A 27,242-nucleotide genomic window follows, 5' to 3' on the forward strand; every position below is an offset into this window, starting at 1 on the left:
AACATCCTCCAATCTGCCCACCCCCCACAAAAAACATCCTCCAATTCGCCCACCCCCGACAAAAAACATCCTCCAATCCGCCCACCCCCCACAAAAAACATCCTCCAATCAGCCGACCCCCCACAAACAACATCCTCCAATCTGCCCACCCCCCACAAAAAACATCCTCCAATCCGCCCACCCCCCACAAAAAACATGCTCCTATCAGCGCACCCCCCAACAAAAATTATTGGAATTCAGTGATTAGCATTAGCATTAGAGAAAACTGGAATCCCTAAAAGAAATAAGTGGTAAAAGATACGCAAACCAATGGCACAGATGCACACTAGCGCCAAGATACTAAAATTGCAATGCAGATAGTGAACTGAAGTAAGGACGTTAGTTAGCCCTTACCCAAAGAACTGAAGTAAGGACGTTAGTTAGCCCCTACCCGAAGAACTGAAGCCAGGACGTTAGTTAGCCCTTACCCGAAGAACTGAAGCCAGGACGTTAGTTAGCCCTTACCCGAAATGGCTGTAGTGACAGGAGGCTGGACGGGATAGGCTTGCTGGGCGAATGGCTTAATGCTAGAATGGGGGGAAAGAGCATTTAGGCCTGAGAAGCACAGTAGACTGGAGACAGCAGACAAGAACAATGCTGTTTTGAAAGTTCATACATGTCACGTTGTTACCATTTTGACACTAGTGTTCGTTTTCTCTAAAACCGGTATTACCGGTATCAAACTTTCCTTTAAAGGTACAATAGGTAATTTCGGACTCCTAAAGGTCAAGAGATGAATTGCAACAACAAACAACCTCAGACCACAACACTGTTTAAGCTTCCCACAGTCTATGAATATAACGCGTATATAAAGCGTTATCATACAGTTCAGTGTTCTCGTGCACTGTATTGGAGAGCTGACAGTGACAAACGCGACAGAGCCTGCCGTCTTTTCGTAGTGTTCTCTATATTGTGAGCAAGCAATTCATTTGGCTATTTAACTACCTGGCTATTTAACTAAGATATGATAGTCCATCACAAACGATGCAAATGTAACTTACAGTTTGAGAGTAATAAAGGTTTAGCTAAACACGGATGATTGAACACGTAAAGAGATAAAAGGGACGTGTAGCTACCTGCCCAAATTGCATTCCAGACAAGTGATCAGTTATCTAGTCAGAAAATAATACCAGTTCACTATCAGTAACAAGCAAATTAGCTATTACTAGTTAGCTTCCTGAATTTTCAAACATCCACCTGAAGCACTCGTGCAATCGCTACTATGTTCGTATTGCCTATATTTTATCGTAAGTGGATATTTGTAAATTCGTCAAGCTAACTACAGCTAATTTGTTTGTTGCTACCGATAACAAACAGGTATGGCTTTAAAAATTAGCTATGTAGTCTTCGCTTGGATAATAAGCAATAGTATACAGAGTTTCAGTGATTGCTTGTCTGGAGTGCAATTTGGGCAGCTACATGAACAATCAGAATCAGTCATTGGTCTCAACTCCTTCTCATTAATTTTACTTGATTAATGAGCACACCAACAATCTGAATAATCCACTGGCTTGTAAGCACACAGCTTCTTTCTTTTTGTCATATTGGAAAGGTTACACGATAAAATCTAGATCTAAATCTTTGAAACAGCAAGTATACTTAACAAAAAAATTATACAGCACTCAGTTAACTACCGCGTTCAAACAAAACCTGTCGACTGCAGACATTGAACATTCACTGAGTGTAATTCCAGAGAACAGAATACCACAACATATCCGCAATTTTTTAAATGTGCCCAATTTTGTAATTTGTAAAATTGCGTAAAATAAAAATAGCCTAACTGAGGAGAATTGGCTATATCTGTAGAGAGTATTATGTGAATTTAATATATATGTGCTTAACACTGAAACCCTGCAAAAGCCCTTTTATTTGTAAATTGTGCACTCGACGCCACCAGTAAAGCCGAACACTACAAGAACAAGCCTGTTTTGTAAAACACAGCACAGGCCCGTCCATCATGCATAACCAAGAAACGGAGGAACGTTCTGGAAGCCCTACTCACTCTTGAGATGATCCAGGCTGGCCCGTCGATATCATGCCCTGCCAGAACTGGAAAACAGATCGGTAAGTGAAAACTCAGGAAAACCACATTCTACTCTTACCGCTAACCATAGTTCTACAAACAGACCTCACACAGACATTTGGGAAAAAAACGTTGTGTGGCGGGAGCCTGTTTATCGTGACTAACGCTCATTTCTCCGCGCTCTCTATCAGATGAGCGCAGCTTTGTGGAGCCCGGCTGTGTGAAATGGGATTTGGGCGGTGGTGGTGGCCGTATGGTTGCGGGTTGGCCAGCGGCTGAAAGCGGGCGGCTCTTACCCCGGCTGCTCCAGTGAAGGCGGGGCGGGGCATGCCCGGCAGGCCCAGCTTGTTGTGGATGGCGGTGGCCGAGACGATCTGCGCCGACGACATGGACGCCATGCTCTGGAGGGCTTTGTCCTTCACGGTCTGGTCCTTCAAACGGCATTCGACACGGGGCTTAGGCGCGCGCGGGGACGCTGGAGAGGAGCAGCGCGCGACACGGAGGAGGCAGCGGCAGAAACTCACACAAAGACGCCTTGTGCGGTCGTGCCACGGGAAAGTGGAGCGTCACCTCGGCCATGAGAGCCTTTCACTTTCCCCCAGAGGAATGCGGCGCTAGGCCATCCCAGCATGCACTGCTGTTGCACAGAAGCTAGCGGGAAACTAACGCTAGTGTGTCTTGCCATGGGCGGTCGGTTCTTAATGCAAGCGTTTTACAATTTACAGCAAACCTCAAGGAGGACACCATTTTCGTGTCCTCAAACAGTGGTAACAAACTGAAGGTTTTAGCTTGAAACAGTATCATTTTTAGTCATACCCAAGGATTGCCAGATGAAGGCCAATCGGTACTAGCTCCTAAAGCTCCTAATGGCACTTCAATTTCATTCACTCGGACCATTGGTGGCAGCCCATAGGCCCATTGGTCGTTGCTGTAAAGACACTAAAACAAGCTAAAACGAAGACAACGACATGCATTCTGGCAGGTCCAGTCACCTAGGCCTAAACTGAATGTATGTACAAGATATCGAGCCAAATCTCAGAAAGATATTTTTCTTTTTTTTTATTAGTTGTCTTGCTATGGGGGCAAGATGTAATTTTTCTTAAACAGCACAAAGAGCCTGTGGAGTTTCTCCCTGTAGCGCGTGGCGAAGCAAGCGGGCGGCCTTTAATGTTTTCGAGAAACATTCAGGCTAGCTGCTGGACGCCGGCGAGGGGAGACAGTGGGGAGGGGCGGGGCGGTGTGGGGCATGCTGGCGGGAGGCGGAGCGGCTTTAGCTGGCCGATGGCCGAGGCCGGGACTCAGAAGCGCCGAACAGGCTAGCCCGCGGCAAGGCCGAAGCGCAGCCAGGGGAGTGCAGCCAGGGGAGTGCAGGCCGGGGGGAGGCACAGCTACTTACCATGCTTGTAACCTGAATGCAAACAAACGAGATTTGGTTGTAATCGCACAGCCTTCTTAGGCCCCTCGGGGGGGGGGGGGCGCACACGGCCTGAGCCAACATGGCGTCCGTCCGCCTCACACAGGAGCGGGTTTCCACAGCAGGGCTGGCCTGGCCACCCCGGATAGTGCCTATGGCCACATGCTGCTGAGTCCAGATATATCCGCATTCGGCCCAAAGAACATTCTCATGACATACTTACGATCTTACACCATAAAAAGGGTTAAGCCAAAGGCATTTGTATTTTTAATTAATAATAATAATTATTATTATTGCCAAATTCTCTCTTTTCCACAGAGGTAAATGGAACAATTTTAATACGGTGAACTTGAGGTATTATAATGTTTGGATTCAAATCGAGCTAGATGCATTTCTCAAAAGATGATGCATTTAAAAAAAACAATAATAATAAAATGTGGCCCATGAAGAATACAGTATATACATGGGGAAAAAACTAGGTACGTAATGCTATAAAATATATGAAAATGTTGCATTTTCTTGTGGTTTTCAAAGATCAATTAATACGGCTGGCCATGCAAATATTTCTGGACTTTGAGAATGTGACTATATTCCAACACACGTCATATCACTCCGCAACTCAATCTGAAGGAACACATTTATTAATAATTCCAAACCTCTAACATTACTAGCTATTTAACCACCTTTTAAAATGGGCCTGTAAATCTTTAGAAAATGTACACAAAATAAAGCCCAATGGGATCTAGATTCAGGTGTATGGTGCTCAGAAAATTCAATTACTTGAAAATGAAAAATAAATGACATTGACTCCACAAAGGGCATTCTTCATTGCTGATTCACTGGACATGACTGTACTTTGGAAAATGGTTGTAATTGGAAAATTGAATAGCAGCGCACTGTTAATGGCTGGGCTACATGAGCGCACTACCCATACATAATGCTTTGGTTTATTACATTAGTAACTCGATATATTCGACCCAATTTCAGGTCTGCATTTTCTTGCTGCTATTCTCCTTGGAAAAATTTTTAATAAGCCCATTTTATTTGCAAAGGACTCAATCTTTTTCAAAAAGAGAGGATTGTTTTTGTATTATTGGGGTACATATCAAATTATGGACACTTTTAGGCCTTCATATCATAAATCCACCATACGTTACAAAATGTCCTCTAAAGTACACCAAGTGAGCATGGTCGTTAGTATACGTATGACGCACAGTAAATCAGCAAGTCAGCTAACAATAGAATATTTCAGAGCACCGGACTATTCCTTAAGTACAGTAAGCTGTTTTCGTAAAACCTCCCAATTTGGAATGCCCGCATTTAGATTAATCCCATCACTGCAATGTTAAATTTAGTATGCTCAGAGCAGACCGGGGTCAAATACGTGTTTTAAATGCTTTAAATCATCAGATGCTGGTCAATTTAAAAAAGCACAACATATTCCAGAGATATTCAATAAAACATGTTAAAGAAGTTAAACAAGTTAAAGAATTTGGTTGTGGAGAATTATGAAAATATATCTTTATGTATTCTTTAATCTTCTGGTGCCTAACGGGGTAAAGTGTTTGAAATAGTATTTGACCCTGGTCTTTGCTGCTCAACTCAGCCCCCCCCCCCCCGCTAGGCTAATTATTCTGGCCTGGCAGACACAGTCACCATTGGCCTCGTCAGGGTGCAACGGCAGACAGAGGATCCCGCTGTGAAGTTCAAGCCCACTGCCACACAAAGGGGCAAAAGTCACTCATTTCAGTGCTTGTGGGCAATTCCACTGTAGCAAGCATTGCAACTGCTGGATATTTGGGTGTAAAGCACAATACAGCCACGTAATATAGACTGCTAAGGGTTATACAAGCATATGTCAGCCTCCTACGTAGCTGTTTTGGACTTTACCGCTTGAATACCCTGCAGTTGTAATGTCGGTTACCGTGGAATCACCCTTATGGATATTCATTGAAGACCACGGTGGACACGAGCAGTCCACAGCAGTGCCCATTGCAGATGGAGGCAGTTGGCCTTAGACTCCTCCCCATCCCTGGTCACTGATTGGCTGTTGATGAGGGCAGGTGTTGGTTGCTGCTCAGCCCACAGGCTCATGGGCCAGCAGCACTGTAATCTATAGAGCACGCTCGAGGTCAGGTTACCCAGAGGAGATGACATACTAACCCGAAAAACACTGACAGAAATCTGACGGTTTTTAAACTCTCGTGTAATCCAGATTGACCTTTAAAAAAACTCCCATTGAAGGTCTCAACCCCGACTCTCGTGTTTTCTATTTTGAGGAATGCACACACACACACACACACACACACACTCACAAACACATGCTGAAACGCACACACACACGCACAGTCTGCATGTATACACTGCCTTCCAAAATTAATCACACCACGATAAAAAAAAGAAAATCAATTTTTCTACATAATACTAATTCAGTGCAATCAACATAGATTTATTTCCCAAAAACAAGCTCCACAAATATCCACACCAGTTTTCTGTACTGTAGCGGTAGAGGACATTGACCATGACCATTTGACCTGGTGATTTTAAAGAGAATCATTGTCCTAATTGAGCAAAGTGGTATCATCGTTTTTTATTATTATTGTAACCATTTCCTGTCTTATGAAGGTCATTCAACTATTCGTCTTGGTCCTCCTAAAAGTTATTTAGTTTTACATGCGTTTTTACCTCAAATAGTATACCCCAGGACATGGGCACATTGTTAAAAAAAAAAATTAGGGGTATGACTTTGTGACAACTTGTGAAAAAAGAAAAGAAAAAAGAAGCCAATTGTAATTTTGTGTCTCTTTAAAATATGCGCATGTAGGATACTACATGATAAAAATCCCAATAACTGAACTATAACAAAGTGTAATGCGTGAGAGGCCATGGTATATATAGCCAATACAGTCACGGGTAAAGGGTGTTTTAGGCACAAGGCATGTGTGGGGGTGGGATGTTGGGGACACGGTCCAATCAGAAATACATTTGGGGATCCCTGGTCTGCAGGTAGGGCTCTCACAGTCGTTAGCACCCAGTCGACCAGCAGGGGGCGCTAGTGGGCCCAAATCCTGAGCAATGCCGGGCCCGGCCAGGAGAACCAGGAGAACCAGCCGAGCTCCAGAAGCGCCTTACCAGCGGCAGCCTTCCGTCGTTTATGCGCAGCCCGTAGCCTGGTGGCTCAGGTGCACGACTGGGACTGGGAATGACTCCAGCCCTGGTGTAGCCATGATAAGATGCACAGCTGTTGGGCCCTTGAGCTAGGCCTTTAGCCGCACATTGCCCCAGGGGGTATTGTCCCGTGCAAAGTCTAACCGGCTGTAAGTTGCTTTGGATGAAAAAAGCATCAGTGAAATAAATAACTTTAGTTAAGTTAAATAATTAGCTATGTAGCTGTACTGTTTATTTTATACAGCCTTCTCTGCTAATCTTTATCAAGGGTGTGAATAATTATGGAGGGTACGGTGCGTGTGTGTGTGTGAGTGTGTGTGTGTGCGTCTGTGTGCGTGCATGTACAGACACATCAAAAACACATCTCAGCAGAAATAACACTCGAGGGTCAAAACGTTCTGTATACAGTTCAATCAATGGGAGCTGTAGTCGTAGCAGGAATCTTCTAAAGGAATTAGCCTTTCAATGGTGGCTAAAGTTGGGTAAACGCAGCAAGAGAGAAGCGGTCGACAGCCTGTTAGTTTCTCAGCGGAAACGGAAGCGGAGACAGAGCGGGTGGAGGCTCCTGAGCCTCGGGACCCGACACGTTTCTGCCCACTGCAGTGAAGGAACGAGGGAGGAAGAGAGAGTCATTCTGTCCCAGGCCGAACCCCAAGCCTCCAACACAGCACAGCCAGTTTAACGACAGGGTGCATGGTCCTGACCTTTGACCTACAGTACGATCTCTGAACTCCAGCTCTCAGCCACTCACCAACAGCCAATGCGTCATGCCAGCCCAGTTTACCCATAACCCCACGCTCCTACCGTACAGAAAAAACAAACTGCCAAGACAGGCTGTTTCATGACGTCAAGCCAGTCAGACACGAGGTAGGCCATTCCAAACGACCAAAGTAGCATTCGTTTTGAGCCTCTTCTGGGTTTTTTAATAAAAAAATAAAAACAATGTTTGGAAAATGTTTAAAGTTTAAAGCAATGAAATACTTGATCCATGGTAAGATATAATCAGAAAGTGAATTTAGAAAAATGATAAAATTTTTGAATGCGCAGAGGCACCAAATTTGTTCATGCAAGTGCTCGCTCCAACCTGTAGCACACAGACGTGTGATATTCTCCATATTCACACCCCACAGAATATTATAATAAATCACATCCATATTCATTTTATTGTTTGTGCTTCAAATTTGCTTTGAGAGCACTTGATGGCTATGAACAATGGCCTCTTATTAACCAGAAGATCAAAAGAGTTTGCGTACGGATCCTTCATGTTCAGCTCAAAGCAAATGCACTTGTTGGTCAATAAGAAGAAAGAGGAAAAAAGAAAAAACACAAACTCGTGCTCAAAAGCTGAGGGGGGTGGGGAGTGGGGGCAGTGGAGGGGTTCGGTGAGGGAAAGGGGGGGGGGGGGGTATTAGAATGCGGAGCAGACAGTCACATGACCGGAATCTAGGTTACGGGAATGGCAGACCCAGGCATTCACTTCCGTCGCCATGGGAAACAGGAAGCGCGATGCATAGCAACCACAAGCCCAAAAGCAGAAAAGCGCATACCTTTAGCTTGGAATGAAACTCTCGAGATTTCCTTCTGGCAAGAACCTGAATGTGACTAGACACCTGCGGGGTAGGGGGAGGGAGGAAGACAAAGGAACAGCCTGTAACCATGGTGATGAAAAGCCCCCCCTTTTGCGACCGGGCAAAGCCAGACCTACCTTGATGGCCGCCTGGATTTCTCGAACTTTCTTTCTTGCTAAGACCTGTATGTGACTAGACACCTCCATTTTGTTTCAAATTTGTGAAAGAAAACAAAAACAAAAAGAATATCAATAAATAAAAAGCAAAAACAAAAAACAAACAAACCAAGACAGAATTACACACGTTTGTTAAGAACACTTGGGGGAAGTGGAGGCCTCTTCAGCCAGATTAAGCAGTAGGCCGCGGAGCGCTGGCAGCCAGGCGTCTTCAGGCCTAAGTGAGCTGATTAAGGGCGGTGGGCCCCGCACTGCAGCAGCTTGGCACGGCCGGCGGCCTCTGTGCGCGGAATAGAAATCACGCGGTCTAGCATGGCCCGCCCAGCGGCCGGGCTCTCTACAGACCGTGCGCTGTGTGCTCTCTACAGACCGTGCGCTGTGTGCAGTCTAGTGGCCGGGTGTCTCTACAGACCGTGCGTGTGTGCGGTCTACAGACCGTGCGCTGTGTGCGGTCTAGCGGCCGGGTCTCTCTACAGACCGTGCGTGTGTGCGGTCTACAGACCGTGCGCTGTGTGCGGTCTAGCGGCCGGGTCTCTCTACAGACCGTGCGTGTGTGCGGTCTACAGACCGTGCGCTGTGTGCGGTCTAGCGGCCGGGTGTCTCTACAGACCGTGTGCTGTGGGCTGTATGGACCGTGCTTCCAGAACATTCCGGGGCCTGCTAACGTGAGTGGAGAGGATGGTCAGGTAAAGAGGGCTGTCTCTTGGGAGGGGGGGGGGGGGGGGGACCAAGGGGTTTTGCCAACTGATATGAAGTCGCCCCCTAGTGATACCTATATTTTTGCCCAAAATTTTTGACTCACTCATTCATTTAACATTTACTTCTCATTTTTGACAGTAAATTAAAAATATTCCTGCTCATATATCGATGTTCAATCTATGCTACGTATTTCCGATTTTGTATTATTTCCGATTTCCTTTCCCTACACAAAGATATGATTTCCCAAAAAAAGCTCTGGTGTAAATTCTTTGCACGCTCGTTTGACAAATGCCTCTAAATATAATAATATAATGTCATAGCATAACATGTTATCACTCTACCACCCGACAAACACACTCCTAAAACATGGCCAGTTGTCAAGCGGATGTGATTTAATTGAGTGCGAAAGATTAATAAATCTCTCAGCAGTTTATTTGTAATGTAAAAAAAGCTAGTTTATTAAATTCCCAACAGATAAACATGTGATTTTAACTGGTGACCGGTAGCACATATACTGTAACCATAGTTGACGTACTGTGAGTTCTAAAGTGTGGACTAATGAGAGAAAACCTGACATGGTCAACCAGACTAAGAGTGACTGCTCAGCAAATGGCTTCATAATTGTTACATAATGCAGATATATTTGATTATCTAGCAGTGCAGCTCTTTACATCATTTTGTATTGTAATGTACACTATTGAAACACGTACTCTTCGGTACTAAATAAATAAATAAATAAAATAAATATTTTCAGAAACAATAATTTGAGGTTTCTAGTTCAATACAACAGCAACGTCTAGTCTAAAGGCTTGTTTTCACTAATTCAGTAAAATCTTTAATGAGAACAATGTGGACTGAGCAGTATGCCACTATTCCAGTCCTGTTGGGACATCTGCACAGATGAGACAATGGAACTATCTATTTATATTATTTTATTTTGCATTATTTACAATGATGGAAAATAAACATTCATTACATAAACCAACATATGTACTGTATATAAAGTCCAGGTTCTGAAAGTAAAAGTCCTCCCCAGTATTTTGTTCCATTCCTCTGGATTTTGTAATAAGCACAATTCTACAGCCAGGACATGAAACTAATTCATCAAATCAGCTGAGTTCCTGAGTGAAAGACATTTGAAACACAAATATTACATTCAGCTAAATGAATATGAAATGTGGGGAAATATAAGTGGATCTTCCTCATTCCCCCCCCCCCCCCCCCCCCAAAATTAAACGTGTGTGTGCGTGGGCCTGTGTGTGTGCGCGTGTGTGAGCGCGTGTGCGCGTTTGTTTCTCATGTCAGGTGTGTCCAAGTGCTTCCGCCATCTGGCAGCACTCACTCACTCACTCACTCACTCACTCACTCACTCACTCACTCACTCACACACTCACACACTCACACACTCACTCACTCACTCACTCACTCACACACTCACACACTCACACACTCACTCACACACTCACACACTCACACACTCACTCACTCACTCACTCACTCACTCACTCACTCACTCACTCACTCACTCACTCACACACTCACACACTCACACACTCACTCACTCACTCACTCACTCACTCACTCACTCACTCACACACTCACACACTCACTCACTCACTCACTCACTCACTCACTCACTCACTCACTCACTCACTCACTCACACACTCACACACTCACTCACACACTCACTCACACACACACTCACACACTCACTCACTCACTCACTCACTCACTCACTCACTCACTCACTCACTCACTCACTCACTCACTCACTCACTCACTCACTCACACTCTCACACTCTCACACTCTCACACTCTCTCACTCTCTCACACACACACACACACACACACACACACACACACACACACACACACACACACACACACTCTGTAACGGCACTCAGCACAGCTCCCTTACACCCTCCTCATATTCCGCTCTGTGTGCATACAGTAGCTCTAGCCACAGGTCAGTCTCTCTGACGCAGAAGCTGAACCAGCCCTATTTCATATGCGGCAACACAGGTGAAAAGTTCAGGGTTCAGAAAGTAAAAGTCCTTATGAACTGAGTCAGCTGATTTAACAAATTAGTTATATGTCCCGGCTGCAGAATTGCGCTAATTAGCAAATCCAGTGGATTTGCTAATTATACTGACTCACTCAAACACTCTCACACTCTCACACTCTCTAATGAAACAAAATACTGGGGAGGACTTTTATTTTCAGAACCTGGACTTTCCACCTCTGGTGATCAATGACAGAACTGAGGAGATGGGTTTTGTGAACAGTAACGCAGCATGGGGGAGCCCGGCTAACGGGCAGAATCTCCCGACAGCTCAGTAGTGGAGAACAGACCTGCGTCAAATGCATAATTGTTTTGGATTCAAATATTTTCTACGCTTCACGGATATATTGGTCTGATATATTGGAACCTATGAAATACTCTCAGAAAGTGCAAACCTGACTTTCTTCTGGTTCTCTCGATTGGCTCAGTTGCACCAATCAAGTTGAGATCAGTCGAGCCCAGAAAAGCTCTTGAATCCAGAACAGCGGTGTGTTTAGCCCTGGCCTGGAGGAGGGACGGGGGCGGAGCCGAGGGCCAGGTGAAGCGGCAGGGTGTGAGGTCACAGCTGCGTCAGGTACTCCAGCCACACAGGAGTCCCCAGCGCGCGGCGGCCGTGTCACAAGCTCGTATTTCCTCTAGGGGCGCCGTTCTGCTGTTTACAGGAAGCTCTCTCAAACCCCGGCGCACAGGAAACATTATCACGGCTGGCGCATTCTTCCATGTGAGCCACGGGAAGGACGTTTTATCACGTCGCTACCTCGTTAACAAACTCAATTCATATTTATTTATTTTGAGAAAATGTGAGCTGCTCCCCACAGACTGTAACAGAAGAGCGCCCCTGGAGGACAGTCTGGGCACTGCGAGGGCGATGGCGGAGCGGTTCGGAGTGACGGAGAGGTGAGAGGCGACCGAGTTGAATCCCCACGGCTCGTTTAAAATGTGCAGGTGTGCCGGGCTCTTACCTGCTTCCTCGTCCTCGTCTTCCCCGTCCGAAGCTTGATGTACCTGGCTATCAACTCGTTTCGACCTTTGGAAAGGAGAGAAAGAAACGCGAAAGGAAGAAACACGTTAAACTGTGAACAATTCACCACACTGGCTTTCAGGTCACATCTGTACACACAGCGATGCGTTTTTAAAATAAATGAGCTCATGTCCACTTTCAGACGTCTTTTTCTAAAGGGGAAAAAAGAAAATCCTGCAGCTTCTAAATAAAAATGAAATCAGCAGAGTGAAATATATTTACATTACATTAACTTGGTGCTGAATGCAACTTCCTTGTCCTAGCAGACCAGTGCGCTCCTGATAACTGCATCCAAATTGCATTTACATATTGAGACGTATACATTTCAACAAACAAAAAGCGCATTTAAATATAAAAGCAACAAGTGTTACCATCACAAAGGCCGCTTTTGTGCGCGGCCTTTTGCACGGAATCTAATTTATTTCCCATTTTTTCCCCCAAAAGCTGGACTGAAAGGGGGAGGGTAAAGGACCCTGTTACGGGGGAAAACTGAGCGAAACGGAAATGTGTTCATTTAACACCAGCAGTGTCCTCACTAGATTATAATTAAACCCTAGCTTTGTTGTCCGTTCCCATTAACGGAGTGCTCCAAACATTCTCCTGCCCTCCCGCTTTCTCCCCGTTTCCAACGCACCGCACAATGACCCCTGCTTAGCCTTTTCATATGTTAATAACATACCGCCACCCCAAAACTATTATGCAAATTATAGGTAAGGAGGCATCCTAATTATGTACCCAGTTGTACGCAGTGGTTACCATAGAGCCTTGTTGCCCCCCCCCCCCGTAAATGTAACAAACATTTCTTTTTTTGTGCAGCCAATGGCGCTGTCTTGAGCGTACTCGCAGTGTTCCAGCCGAGCCGGGAGGAGGCGTGTACACAAACAGCCCGTCTCTGGGCTCCTGAAGAGCCCCAGGCGTGTTCCGCGGCAGTGGGAGCGGACCCTGAATAAGGAGGAGAGCCTGGCGGAAGGTAATTACTGTGGATGCGGGGTTGAGACGCCGCGGTTTAAGGTGTCTTTGTTCGCCGTTGCCGTGGTATTCGGGGGGGGGGGGGGGGGGGGGCCCATCTGTTGTTTGTGTGGTGGGGGCTGTGTGGAGGGGAGGGGGATTCCACCTGCTGGAGACCCAGGGAGGGCACTAAGATATCAGGTGTGTCAGATGAAAGGCAGGGTGATCGGCGGGCAGCGTCTCACGCTAATGCTATTAGCCGCCAAAGGCATCTGTCACACTCTAACACACACTCTAACACACACTCTAACACACACTCTAACACACACTCTAACACTCACTCTAACACTCACTCTAACACTCACTCTAACACTCACTCTAACACTCACTCTAACACTCACTCTAACACTCACTCTAACACTCACTCTAACACTCACTCTAACACACACTCTAACACACACTCTAACACACACTCTAACACACATTAATCGGCTACCACAAAAACAACTGTAATAAATAACTGACAAGAAATAATTTGTTTGTGAACTCCCAATCGGGAGTTCAAAGCACAGCAACTGAAGCACTGACTCTGTATTAAAGCACAACAACTGAAGCATTGATTCTGTGTTAAAGCACAACTGAAGCATTAACTCTGTGTTAAATCACAGCAACTGAAGCATTGACTGTGTTAAAGCACAACTGAAGCATTAACTCTGTGTTAAAGCACAACTGAAGCATTGACTCTGTGTTAAAGCACAACTGAAGCATTAACTCTGTGTTAAATCACAGCAACTGAAGCATTGACTGTGTTAAAGCACAACTGAAGCATTAACTCTGTGTTAAAGCACAACTGAAGCATTGACTCTGTGTTAAAGCACAACTGAAGCATTGACTCTGTGTTAAAGCACAGCAACTGAAGCATTGACTCTGTGTTAAAGCACAGCAACTGAAGCATTGACTCTGTGTTAAAGCACAGCAACTGAAGCATTGACTCTGTGTTAAAGCACAACTGAAGCATTGACTCTGTGTTAAAGCACAGCAACTGAAGCATTGACTCTGTGTTAAAGCACAGCAACTGAAGCATTAACTCTGTGTTAAATCACAGCAACTGAAGCATTGACTGTGTTAAAGCACAACTGAAGCATTAACTCTGTGTTAAAGCACAACTGAAGCATTGACTCTGTGTTAAAGCACAACTGAAGCATTGACTCTGTGTTAAAGCACAGCAACTGAAGCATTGACTCTGTGTTAAAGCACAGCAACTGAAGCATTGACTCTGTGTTAAAGCACAGCAACTGAAGCATTGACTCTGTGTTAAAGCAAACTGAAGCATAGGCCGAAAGGATGCAGGTTAACCCAAAGGGCACAAGCCCAAAACGAAGGATTGTATGTTTCATATATTTGAAATGGCATATTCAAAGGGAGGGGGAGAGAATTGCTCTCACAAAAAAATAAAAAAATAAATCAGGGTCCAGGAAGTGTGGCTCTATTGACAACAAGCAATAAAAACCCATAGTTTTATGTTGCTGGCTGCAGTACACCTGAAATATTGTCATTTTCTTAATTCGTCATTTCTATATATTGCCCCTTATCGATCATGACCGTATGCTGTTATTGTGCTCTCGTGACTGGAGACAGAGAGCAGCGTGGGTCCATGACGTGTATTCCCTGTACGGCAGGCTGCAGCCTGCTATCACCACCGCACACTCAGCTGATGTAGAAAAGTAAAACCCCTTTCATTAGGCTCCCGCTCATTATTTACCCTTCTTTGAAGAAATGCATTTTAGTGCATCTGCAGTTAAGGTAATCATGGTCCCTTTAGGACACAGTGTACACACAGAATATAATCAACCAGAATTTAGCTGCATTTAGCACACGCACCCACGCCCACGCACCCACGCGCAGACGCGCGCACGCGCACACACACGCACACACACGCACACACACGCACACACACGCACACACACGCACACGCACACGCACACACATTGCATTCTGGCCCAGAAGGAAGCACCGCCCAGACAGGTGTTGCGCTGTTACCGTGGCAATGAATGGGGGGGCAGAGGCTGAGAGGTAGGCCCTCCTGACGGCAGGAGATCATGTGACCCCGTCACACAGCATGCCTGCACTGTAATCTCCACCAGATGAGGCCGGGGCCTCGCTATTCTCAATAATCCACACACTGTGTACACATAACATGACAATACGGCCATTCATGCAGACGCCCCACTCCCACATCAAAGCCCCCAATTGGCCAGCTGTAAGCGTACTTACTGCTGAATAATTCATTCTTTTCACAAGTTTGGGGAAGAGAAAAAAAAGAGAGAGAGAAAAAAAAAAAAAACACACTCAGTGTGACTTGGCGAGCTGGCTTTTCTTTCCAGTGTGCAAAGCACATTAAAAGCAGCATTCTCACAAAACAAAATAAAATAAAGGGAGGGGGGAAGGTTCACTTTTAGCACCCCAAAGTCTTAAAAACAGGACGGAAAGACGTAATGGCAGGATGTTTGCGGGAGGGCGAGCTTTACATTTAGTAAATTATTCAAACGGGTGGCTCTAATTTGAGAAAAGAGCAGAAGATTACAATTTGTGGCCAGAGAAACAGGAAGCTTCTTATTACAGAGCGAGAGACGCTCAAATTAAATCAGAAATGAGATTTCTTTCTTATTCTCACGTTTTAACTAAAGTTAGTGAAAAACAATACAAAAGAACAACAACAACTCAACACGCAGGGCTCTTTAATTTCCTTGTTACACCATATAATGTAATTACACGGCGGTGAGCGTGGACTGAAACACGGCTGGAAATGACCCTCGCTTTTAAGGCACTCCTAAAACAATAAGACGAGGTTGTCGAGTTCATTCTAGAAATTGAATTAAAAGCGAGACAAATCCTCCTTTAAAACACGTACTTAACAACGTCCCCTTTCATTCCCTCCTGGGTGGGACAGAAGACAGGGGAACCGGCTGGTGACTGCACCGCGGCGCTGTCAGAACCGGTGCTGACGTGGGTAGAGCGGGCTCCGTCGGCTACAGGCCGTAGGGAGGTGAAAGGTCAAAGCCGCTTCGCCTCCACTGCGCGTAAACAGGCCGCTGTCGCGCGTGGCTCCCTTAACGCGGCAGGAGGGAGCTGAGGGCCGCGTGCCGGCGGCCGAGAGGCTCCTAATCTCGTTTGCGAGCGTCGTGATCGCCGATAAACGACCCCCCCCTTCCTTCACCCAGCCCCCCCCCCCCCCCCCCCCAGCGTTGCCGCCGCGACCGACCTTTTCAGCACCCTCTGCCCCACCCCCCCTCCTTTTTCTCTTAACCCTTTCAGAGCCATATGACACTCATGTGTAACTACCCTATAATCCCAAGAGTACCATAACCTTAGAGCGTACATACCAATCAAAACCCTGACAACAAATCTAAATGACTGCTATTCTATTCCCGTTGACCGTCGGCAAGAGGGCCTCTTGCAGAAACACGGCTGGGCGGAGCTGGCAGTATATGGCGGAAAACCCCTCTGCATTAGCCGGGCCAGGATTGGCCCCCCAGGGGACAGGATAGGGGAAGGGGCGGGGGCCCGCTGCCTCACTCAGCCTCCTGCTCCTCTGTAAGGGGCGGGCGAAATGGCACAGGGGCCCGGGAGGGCCACGTGAGAACAGAGGAGGAAAGAAAACAGGAAATTGGGCGTCACCATTCCAGGAGCCGCGTCAGGCTTCGGACTGAAGCTCGAGAGCCGCGTTCCGGTTCCTTCCAGACGGCAGTGTTTTTAACTCTTTAGGAAAACAGTAAAGCCACCAGCGGGAAGTGCAGGAAGCAGGTTTGTTGATTTATTAACCTTTATTTAGGCAGGCGAGGTTGATGTGTGCTTTTGCAGCAACACCCTGAGTAGCCTAACGTGCATGTCTTCAGATTGCTGGAGGACACCAGAGTACCAGGAGGAAACGGGCAGCGGAGAGGACACGCCGCACAAGGCCCCAGCCGGGATTCAAACCCACAACCTTCTCGCTGTGCGGTGACGGAGCTAGCCGCTGCACCACCATGCAGCCAGAAGCTGAACATTCATGAGCCGATGGCTGGAATGCAGAAGGGGTGAAAGTCTCTGTACATTTGGTAATAAAGATATGTAATGACCATTGTTAAGTAGAAAATCCTAACCAGGGACAGGGATTGCGAATTAGCTTTGGCTAGAAATCCTATATGCAACACATGTTTCATGTTACTGTAACCTGTTACAATGTTCTCTGCATTGTCCCTGACAAATGAAGTAATAAATAAAATAAAATAAGTGACATGTAGATTTACTGAGCTTGTCGAGTGCATTAGAACCTCTGTAATGCTCTCAAAAAACCCTGCTGTCCTCGGTTGGCTGAATTGTGCTAGGAAGATCACTGGAGCACAGAAAAGTATGAATCCAAAACTATAAAAACCGGGGTTGATGGATGGTTCTCTGGTGCCCATTGTCTCCCCTCAAACACAGACCTCATCCTGACCCGCCATGACCTGGCCTGACCCCAGCACGTCTGCCACACAAACACCCCCCCCCCCCACCCCCCGCCTCGTACCCCCCATCTCCCACCTCCCATCTCCTACCCTGTACCCCCCCCATCACCCACCTCCCATCTCCTACCCTGTACCCCCCCATCTCCCAACTCCCATCTCCTACCCTGTACCCCCCTATCTCCCACCTCCCATCTCCTACCCTGTACCCCCCACCTCCATCTCCTACCCCTCAGACACGTGCGCAAAAGAGATCTCAAAAGATTTTTAGGGAATGCCCTTCAGTGTAAAGGAAACATTGGTTTTCTCATTTCACTGACAGAAAATACATGTTGTTGTTCTAGATTCATTTGAAGAGCAATGCAAGGACATGATACATCATACAAGTAACTACTCGAGTTTAACACAGGAGCAGCTCCAGATCAGCCACACTGCTGCAGGTACCGCACACGCACACGCACACACTGCTGCAGGTACCGCACACGCACACGCACACACTGCTGCAGGTACCGCACACGCACACGCACACACTGCTGCAGGTACCGCACACGCACACACTGCTGCAGGTACCGCACACGCACACACTGCTGCAGGTACCGCACACGCACACGCACACACTGCTGCAGGTACCGCACACGCACACACTGCTGCAGGTACCGCACACGCACACGCACACACTGCTGCAGGTACCGCACACGCACACGCACACACTGCTGCAGGTACCGCACACTCACACACTGCTGCAGGTACCGCACACGCACACGCACACACTGCTGCAGGTACCGCACACGCACACACTGCTGCAGGTACCGCACACGCACACGCACACACTGCTGCAGGTACCGCACACGCACACGCACACACTGCTGCAGGTACCGCACACGCACACACTGCTGCAGGTACCGCACACGCACACGCACACACTGCTGCAGGTACCGCACACGCACACGCACACACTGCTGCAGGTACCGCACACGCACACGCACACACTGCTGCAGGTACCACACACGCACACACTGCTGCAGGTACCGCACACGCACACGCACACACTGCTGCAGGTACCGCACACGCACACGCACATGCACACACTGCTGCAGGTACGACACACGCACACGCACACACTGCTGCAGGTACGACACACGCACACGCACACACTGCTGCAGGTACGACACACGCACATGCACACACTGCTGCAGGTACGACACACGCACATGCACACACTGCTGCAGGTACCGCACACACACATGCACACACTGCTGCAGGTACCGCACACACACATGCACACACTGCTGCAGGTACTGCACACACACATGCACACACTGCTGCAGGTACCGCACACTCACACGCACACACTCACACTGCTGTAGATCCCCCACACGCTCACGTACTCACTCACTCTCTCTCACACACACACACACACACACACACACACACACAGCTACAGATCCTTGGCACAGTCTCTCTTTGTGTCTCTCAGTTTGAGTCGTGGTCGGAGGTCGGAGAGAAGCCATTTTCAGGGTTCAAGGAGTCCTGGCCCAAGCCACTCTGAGTACATGCATCTTTAATTCTCATTAGAGCGTCGTTCCTAAGTGTCATTTGTCACCACACGAGGGGACCTAAATTGCGACTTTGCCCATGCTTGACCTTAATTAAATCCCTGAAAGGGCAAGAACGCCTGTAAATCGCAAAGCCATTCCCTCGCAGTAATCTTCACTTAGCGCCGAACGCGCTGTTCAAAAGCCCTACACAAGGGCAGTGATTTCCACACACTGGCCAATCCCAAATGCGGACAAGGGCAGGGAAGTAAGGGTGCTCCGGGAAACCGCGCCGCACGCAACGTCAAAGCGCCCTTCTTTCAACGAGCGCTTCGGATAAGGACCTCTCCCGCCACGCTGCCGAGCGGCGCTGATCAGTCACGTCCTCTCCCCGCGGCCCGGCCGGCGTCCCGACCCGGCCCCATTGTCTCGGGCCCGGTCGCCGGGCTGTGTTTACATAGCAACAGCGGCCGCTAATCCTTTCCGTTCTTCTCCCTTCTCCCAGAATGCACCGGGGGCCCTGGCCCCCTACTCCGGCGCGGAGCAGGAACACAAATCCCGGGGCAGGCCCAGACAATGGGCTGGCTGTCCCGTCACGCGTGATGGATGGCTGGAGGGGCTGTGGATCCCCCATTTGCATGACAATGGACAAAACCAACAATATGGAGCTTTTCTCTCGGAGGTCCCTGGCCGGGGGGGGAGAAGGAAGCTTTTTACTCGAAGGAACAACGGCGGAGGCTGGAAAACGTGCCCCCCGACCCCCCCCCCCCCCCAACCCCCCTGTGAGCTAGGCGAGGCCGGGGGGAGGGGGAACCTCAGAAAAACGTCTCCCTGGAGGCACCACGCTTTCGCTCCGCAAGTCAGGAACCTGCGGAGGGGACCATGTAGGAGTACTTCCACCTCCAATTTACCATTTAATTACAATTACAATCACAGAACGTACCTTTACTACCGAACGTACAATAGCAAAGTTTGAGGGTTTTTCGTCCCACGAGGGAGTTGTTTACCTCATATGCACTTTGGGAGCTGGTGTTTCCCAAAATAAAATTAATATCATTGCCCGCTAGCCTGCTAAAAAGTCTGCACCGAAACACAAACAAATGCTGAAACATGCTTCAAGGTAGTTCACGTATGGAAATGGTTTTAACGAGGCCAGCTTTCCGTGGACGTGTGGCGCAGAGCACAAACGCACCGCTCCGGGCTACAGCAACAGGTCAGCCTCCTTAACCAGATGGCTGTTTGAACAGCCCTGTTGCTTGGAGTCAGGGTACTTAAACTGATAAAATCTGCAGAGCTATTGCAGGTGTTTCTCTGAAAAGGTGTGGCTGGCTCAGCTCTCACCGCCCCCCGCCCCCCCACCCCATGGGAGGTTATTAAGAGTCAGAGAGACGTTAGTGCAGCTCTCTCTCCCTGTCACTGAACAGTGAAATCCATTTAGGGGGACAGAGGATAACGTCTGCTGATCACAACATCTGACTCCAGAGCACCAGCTGCCTATTGTGCGCGGCTTAACTCCCCAGTGCCCCACACCACCCCACCCCTACCCCCCCGCCCCCATCCCCCATCGCAAACCCTGCCCACTCTTCCCACAGATTTATTGCGAAGGCTAAAGAGAGAGACTTCAAGGCCAAAGTCAGGCCAACTGGAATCTCCCAGCCCAGCCTCAGAGCCAAAATGGCGCCCGTGGCTCTTACACACATAAGTTTCCACAGGAGAAAGTTGCAGCCAATCCACCCGTCCCTCTGCCGTGACCCTTCCCGTCTCGCGCGGCTGCTCTCCGCGACCCTCCGCGCAGTGAGCCCGAATCCGCAGAAACACTTTCAGGAAGAGGGCGGCAGGTGGAGGAGGAGCGCCACACGGTTCCGGGCCTGTCCGTTTCCGCCCTCGACAGAACCGGACGCCGCGCGTTTCCCGCGGAGGACGGCCGGCCGGCCGCTCGAAAGGAGAGTTTTCCAAAGGAAAAAGAACAGACAGAAGGAAATGAGGCGTTTTTTTTAAGACGGAGGCGATTAGTCACGCTTCCTGCATGCTGAGCAGCCCCAGAGAGCCCGGGGGGGATCAGCCAGGCTGCCGAAACCAAACGGGGCGCTGAAAACCTCTCCACATCTCCACGACCTCAAGTGACCCTTCGACATACCTGCTTCTACGAGGGCCGTGTCATACGCACGGGAAGCAAGCGTAAAGACTCTCGACCCTCGAAAGACTGCAGCTGCATCACAACGCGTCTCTTTCAGAGGTTAAGCCTCCATCCATCCATCCAATACAGATACACTGCAGTCCGTAACTATTTGGACAGTGACACATTTCTTTTCCGGTTTTCGCTCTGTACTCCAGCAAACAGTTGAAATAAAACAATCACTATGTGGGTAATGTGCAGACATTCAGCTGTAATTTGAGGGTTTTTACATCCATATTGGATGAACCGTACAGGAATTCAAATACCCCCAATGTCAGGGGACCAAAAGTAATTGGACAATTGAGTGATGTTTATATAGCGCGAGTGATGTAACCATAAAGAATGATGTCATCAGTGTAGTTAGAGAGCAAACTGGCATAAGATTATGGACATTTAAATAATCTGGAATGATTCATAACGACACAGATTGAATTCCTATCACGTGGATTGGATTGTTGCCCTTTGGACAGACGCATCAATCCAATCATACCGATTACACATTGATTATACCCCTAATAATGGTAGAATTTGTTGTTGCACGTAAAATGCTGAAGAGGACTGGTATAGCCACCACATGTAATCTGTGTGGCCAAACATGCTTGTGCATCCCTGCCACAAGTTCTCCAGCAGAGAGGGCTTCCAGTGCCAGCAGTGAGCACTCTCTCACTGGAGCTCCTGGCACAGTGTATACTTTTCGTTTTGTTGAGCAAACTTCATTATGTTTACAAACATTACGTTTTTTAAATGTTTGTGAACTTAACATTTCTAAACATTTCTAAATATTTAAATGTTTTCTAAACTTAACATTTCATGAAGTGTATTGTCACATGTGCATGTTTGTGTTTGTTTCTCAATATGTGAAGCACTCTGTAAACTCCATGCTTTTAAAAGTGCTTTATTAATTAAGTTTTAATTATGTAACATTTGAAGAGAGAGTGAATTACATGCAGACTATAACTTTAAGAAAAACTTATTTTGTGAGAAAAGATGATTTTATACAAATCATTCAGCATTTTTTGTACACTTTTCTTTACATTTTATTGTATAAGAACAATGATTTTTATGTTAGCTATGATGCAATAGTTTTAAATATACACTCACAGAGCATTTTATTAGGTATCTATTAGACTTATTTTTTAGACTCCTACTGCTGTAGCCTATCCACTTAGATGCATTGTGTGTTCAGCGATGCCCTTCTGCATACCACTGTTGTCATGTGTGCTTATTTGCATTACATTTCTGTCTGCAGAACTGCTGCTCACAGATTTTTCCCATCATTCTTTGCAAACTCTAGAGACTAGTGTGCATGGAGATCCTAGGAGATCAGCAGTTTCTGAAACACTCAAACTGCCACCAACAATCATTCCACGGTCAAAGTCACTTTGATCAAACCTTTACGCCATTCTGATGGTTGATGTGAGCACTAACTGAAGCTCCTGACCCGTATCTACACAATTGTATGTGCTGCACTGCTGCCACACAATTGCCAACTAAATGCATAAAAGCATGCAGAAGTGATCAAGAGTTTCATCTGTTTTTCAGACCAAATGTCAGAATGGGGAAGACATGTGATCTAAGTGAGGTTGACCATGAAATTGAATTGTTAGCATCTCAGAAATTGCAGATTTTCATGCACAACAGGGCCAGACTGTTCAAAGCTGACAGGAAGGCGAGAGCATCTCTCAACACACAACACGTCTATAAAGTGTTCCGGGAGTGTAAATTGTTATTGAATTTTAGGCCAGATCACTCACCCCTAATAGGCATACATGTTTTCCTCCCAATAAATAATACTTTAGCAATTTTTTGAGCATGGGGGTACATTTAACAGACATTAGAATAACTCAATAGCCATGGCATATTTTAAAGACAAAGTATTGTCTTCAAAGTATACCAGGGCTATTGAGTCATTTTAATTGAACTGAAATCTCTTCTGACGCATGCAAACCAACAGCTTTATTATTAAATTCCCCACATCCCGGTCTAAAACATAAAACAATGCCCATTCACCAATATTAAAAACAAACAAAAACAATCGTAAGCAATGCTGGCACCGTTCCCACAATTACGATCATTTTGAGACCTTCAAAGACCAAATACTGTTAGTCAGGGCAATTTAAGTAAAAATAAATCAAATGCAATCGCAAGACACGACAACCATTAAGAACTGACCATCGCCTAAAAGACAATTAGTGCACACAGCGTTTCCTGAAAATTAACCAAGCTTTGTAATAGCTTGAGATGGTTTGTTGGACAGTAAAAAAGGGTTGATAGTGGGGAGTCAATTTCTGCTCCAGCCTGTAAAAGTGTTTCTTTTGCGCTGACAAAGAGCTGCCATTATGTCACCGCGGAATACACCTTGGTTCCTGGCACGCGTTTCTCGTATTTGGCGTCCAGTGCACAACGGCATTGTCAGGAGAGTAATAACGCAGAATGGGGCATCCAGCGCGCGACGGCATTGTCAGGAGTAATAGCGTGGAATGTGGCGTGGGACTGCACACCAGCGCTTTCACCAGAGAGTGCGTCTCGGACTCGGCCTTGTCAACTGCCCCCCCCCCCCCCATAAACGAGGCTCACAAAGGTCCGTTCCTGCACGTCAGCGCCGAATGAAAGCCCAGCTGAACAAAGCCGCTTCATGCAGAGCACAAAAACCAGTCACTACACTCATGTTTACATGAACTGCGCACACGCAGAATATTGTATATTGCATGCTTATTGTATGCAATGCGTAACTCATTCAGGGTCTGTGTGTGTCTGTGCATAAGCACAATCCATTACTCTATTCCAGTCGATATTTACATGTGGAAATGCATTTTCCCCATACCGTGGACTGTGGAAACAAGTGTGTCGCTTCTCGAGATGACTTCCAGAAAATGTGGCAATATTAGCGTCTGTCCTTGTGTTAAAAACATACAATACATTTTTTTTTTTAAAGAAAGAAAAAGAAAGTAAGGCAATGGCTAAATTAGTTCAGTAAAAAACATCTTTAAAAAAAAAAAAAAAAGACAGACCTTGGAATCAGAATATAAGAAGGCCCTCCTGTAGCCGGAATGCAGTGTAAGACAGGTAAAGGTTTTCTGGGAGAAAGATGAAAGATGGACCGACCATCTGCAAAGCTGCCAAACCCACCACACCAGGCCTGGGAGGAAGGGACAATTATAGATCCTCAATTCTGAACAGGGTGTTTAAAATAAGACTCACAATTCCCGAATATTCCTTCAAATAAGTGAATATAAGGGTGCACATAATTGCAGTCATTGAATCTTAATCAGATGCCAGTGTCAGGACTGAGCAGCTGCCATTCTTGAATCATCAGTAAAGCATTCATCAGTTTTATGGTACGACTTGGAAAAATCTGTTTCGTGCTCAAAAAAAGATTCTATGCTTTTCGGAGAGGGATAAAGTTTTTTAAAGGACAATTCCATTCACAAAAAAGGCCTGAACTGAAGAGTAGGTTGTTTGGAATGTTTCTTAAAAACTTGGTGTTCTAGAACTCCATTACCTCAGTAGATCTTAAAGATGGGATATATGTGATTAGAAAGTCTTTCTGAATGATCTTAAGTGTGTTCTAATGCTGATTTAACAATCACTACTGATTGTTGAATGCACTTAAGTCCTAGAACACAGACTCACCGTAGAATTTTGGGGGGAAAAAATGAAATAAAATAACATTCCAAAACATGCACTCTTCAAAGGGTTAAAAGGCGAATTACTCAGAAAACTGAACTGCATGTAGGGGAGAGGGGATAAGGCGGAATGGGGTCTGGCTCTGAGGTAAGAGCCCCGAGTCCCCAGACCACCTCCTCCCCCCCTCCCACATCCCCAGTAGCCAGTGCGCTAACTGGGGAACAATTAGCCCGGCGCATCCTGTCTGAATCACTCTATCAATTATGCGCGACTAACCATATTGTCATGCGCATCCTTGCCTTGCCTGAGCTGGTCCGCTGGACGGGGCAGTCGGACCGGAGAGTGTTGCCGGCTGGTTGAAGGGCAGACAGCCGTAGCAGGATGTTTTCCCTGACAATGAGATGGATATTCTCCCCCTCTGGATCAATCCCGCCCCGCGTGAAACTACACTGGCAAGGCATGTCTCTCTCCATCGCTCTTGCCCCTGAAAAGCTCCCCCTCCGTGACTAACCATCCCATCACGCACGGGATTGTGGGTTCACCGGGTCAAACGCACCCCTGAAAAACGCTGCAGTGAAAACTAAATCCAAAATGAACGCAATCCTTCTGCGTGTTACTTCCCTCCAATTGATGTTCATGGCGGGGGCACGTTGCGTCAGGTCCTGACAATGAGACACTTTGAGTCCCACTCTTGAATGAAACATTGACAGGAACAATCGGTATCGTAAGATTTTTGTGTTAAAATATTGTTACAAGACCATTATAAATCCCTTCCTGTCATTGAAAAAGGCTCACGGACACATTGACTGAGCCTCTGCTTGCCTGTATCGTCCTTAAATTCGGGTTTCAAAATACACAGTTGACAGCCCGACACTCTTGACCGTTAGAAGTATGAAATTACATATTGTACATATCTCCCTTAACAGACGGATGCAATGCCAGCGTTGTATTTGATCATTTGACCATTTTTCAAGACACATGACCGTTGAAATTCACTGTGATTCTAGGCCTTTCTAGGGGTTTTCTATAGGGTGCCGTAGTCCATAATGGGTTAATCATGAAGCTGTAATTTTCACACCGGGTTACTGATTTAAGGAGAGAAAAAAAAAAAAAAAAGGCTGGAATAGAATCATGGCAATATACTGTAACAGAATGGCTTTGGCATGTTGAGGAGATTAGCACTCTTCACGACTGCTCCATTCCAGAGCTACTCTGCTATGACTGCAAAAATAAAAGTCGCCCAAAAGCCAAAATAACAGCTTCCTTATTAACGGACCACAGAAGCCAGCCATGCAATAATCAAAAAGGCCATTACGCTTCCCAGCTGAAATTTGAAATCTGCACATCTATACTGACTTAAACAACGGCAGTGTGTTACCGCAAACGAGGGCGTGTCTTTAATGCTTTAATCTCAAATGTTCAGCCAGTAAAAGGGCTGGCAGTGGCAACCCGATCGTCCAATGGGAGCCGCCCCGGGAAACTGCCCCTTCAAACTTTTGAGAGCTTTCGACAGGCTGGGAGGGCGGGGGGCAATTTGTACAGTTCACTATCCACTATCCAATTATCACTATCCAATTCTTACTGTTCACTATCCTGTTCTAATTCTTCACTACCCTATTCTAATGGTTCACTACCCAAATATAATTTGGTCTTCACAGAGACTCAAGTCCATGTTTAGAACCATGTAAGCACATTATTCACATTTCATACGCCTTTCAAATATCAAAAGTTACATAAGTTTATCAGAGTAGCGTAAAGGGTAAAGTACTGCGATGACAATAATTTTCATTATTGCCAAACTCAGCTTCGCAGGGCTGGTACCTCCGTGCATAATGCGGGCATCTAACAGCGGTGCCCTTACAATTTCAGCCGCGGTTCAATTCAAGGACTGTTTTTGTGCAAATTCATCAGCCTAAAAGTAATAATTGAGATGTGCATCTAATTAGAACATGACAGGCATTTACATTTGTATGGGAACAAAACCCCGGGGAGCGCTTTCATCTGGACGCGCGAGCGCGCCACCGGTAAACAGCCCCCCACGTGGGCCACGAACACTCTGCTGGGCCCATCGCACGTTCTCCTGGGGTTTTTACCTCCTCCTCCTCCTGCCAGAGGCTGTAAGGGCCGGCTCGTTCTCCACAGAATCGAGCACTTTCCTGTACTTGACTGATCTTGCCTGATGCAACTGAGCCAACCAAGAAGCCCAGAAGGTGGGGGTTTGCACTTTTTGGGAGTATTTAATAGGTTCTGAACAGACCAACCAGCTCAGTAAAGTGTAGAAAAGTATTTGAATCCGAAACA

General features: G+C 46.8%; 1 protein-coding gene across 5 annotated transcripts in view; it reads right to left on the reverse strand.

Annotated features, from left to right (window-relative positions):
* Positions 1–27,242, reverse strand: part of LOC133111697 (transcriptional enhancer factor TEF-1) — a 92,856-nt gene that overhangs the window by 19,674 nt on the left and 45,940 nt on the right. The window contains exons 4-10 of one of the 5 annotated variants that reach the window (XM_061222235.1): positions 12,113–12,177; positions 8,350–8,412; positions 8,192–8,254; positions 3,459–3,470; positions 2,359–2,493; positions 2,042–2,088; positions 505–566 (exon numbers count right to left, since the gene is read on the reverse strand). In XM_061222235.1, coding sequence (XP_061078219.1) covers positions 505–566; positions 2,042–2,088; positions 2,359–2,493; positions 3,459–3,470; positions 8,192–8,254; positions 8,350–8,412; positions 12,113–12,177 — 447 coding nt within the window. Of the gene's footprint in view, positions 1–504; positions 567–2,041; positions 2,089–2,358; positions 2,494–2,586; positions 2,977–3,458; positions 3,471–8,191; positions 8,255–8,349; positions 8,413–12,112; positions 12,178–27,242 lie in introns of those variants that run through there. The other 4 variants (XM_061222237.1, XM_061222236.1, XM_061222239.1 and 1 more) reach the window with 4 other exon arrangements.

The sequence above is a fragment of the Conger conger genome, chromosome 15, assembly GCF_963514075.1.
Source record: "Conger conger chromosome 15, fConCon1.1, whole genome shotgun sequence".
NCBI lineage: Eukaryota > Metazoa > Chordata > Actinopteri > Anguilliformes > Congridae > Conger > Conger conger.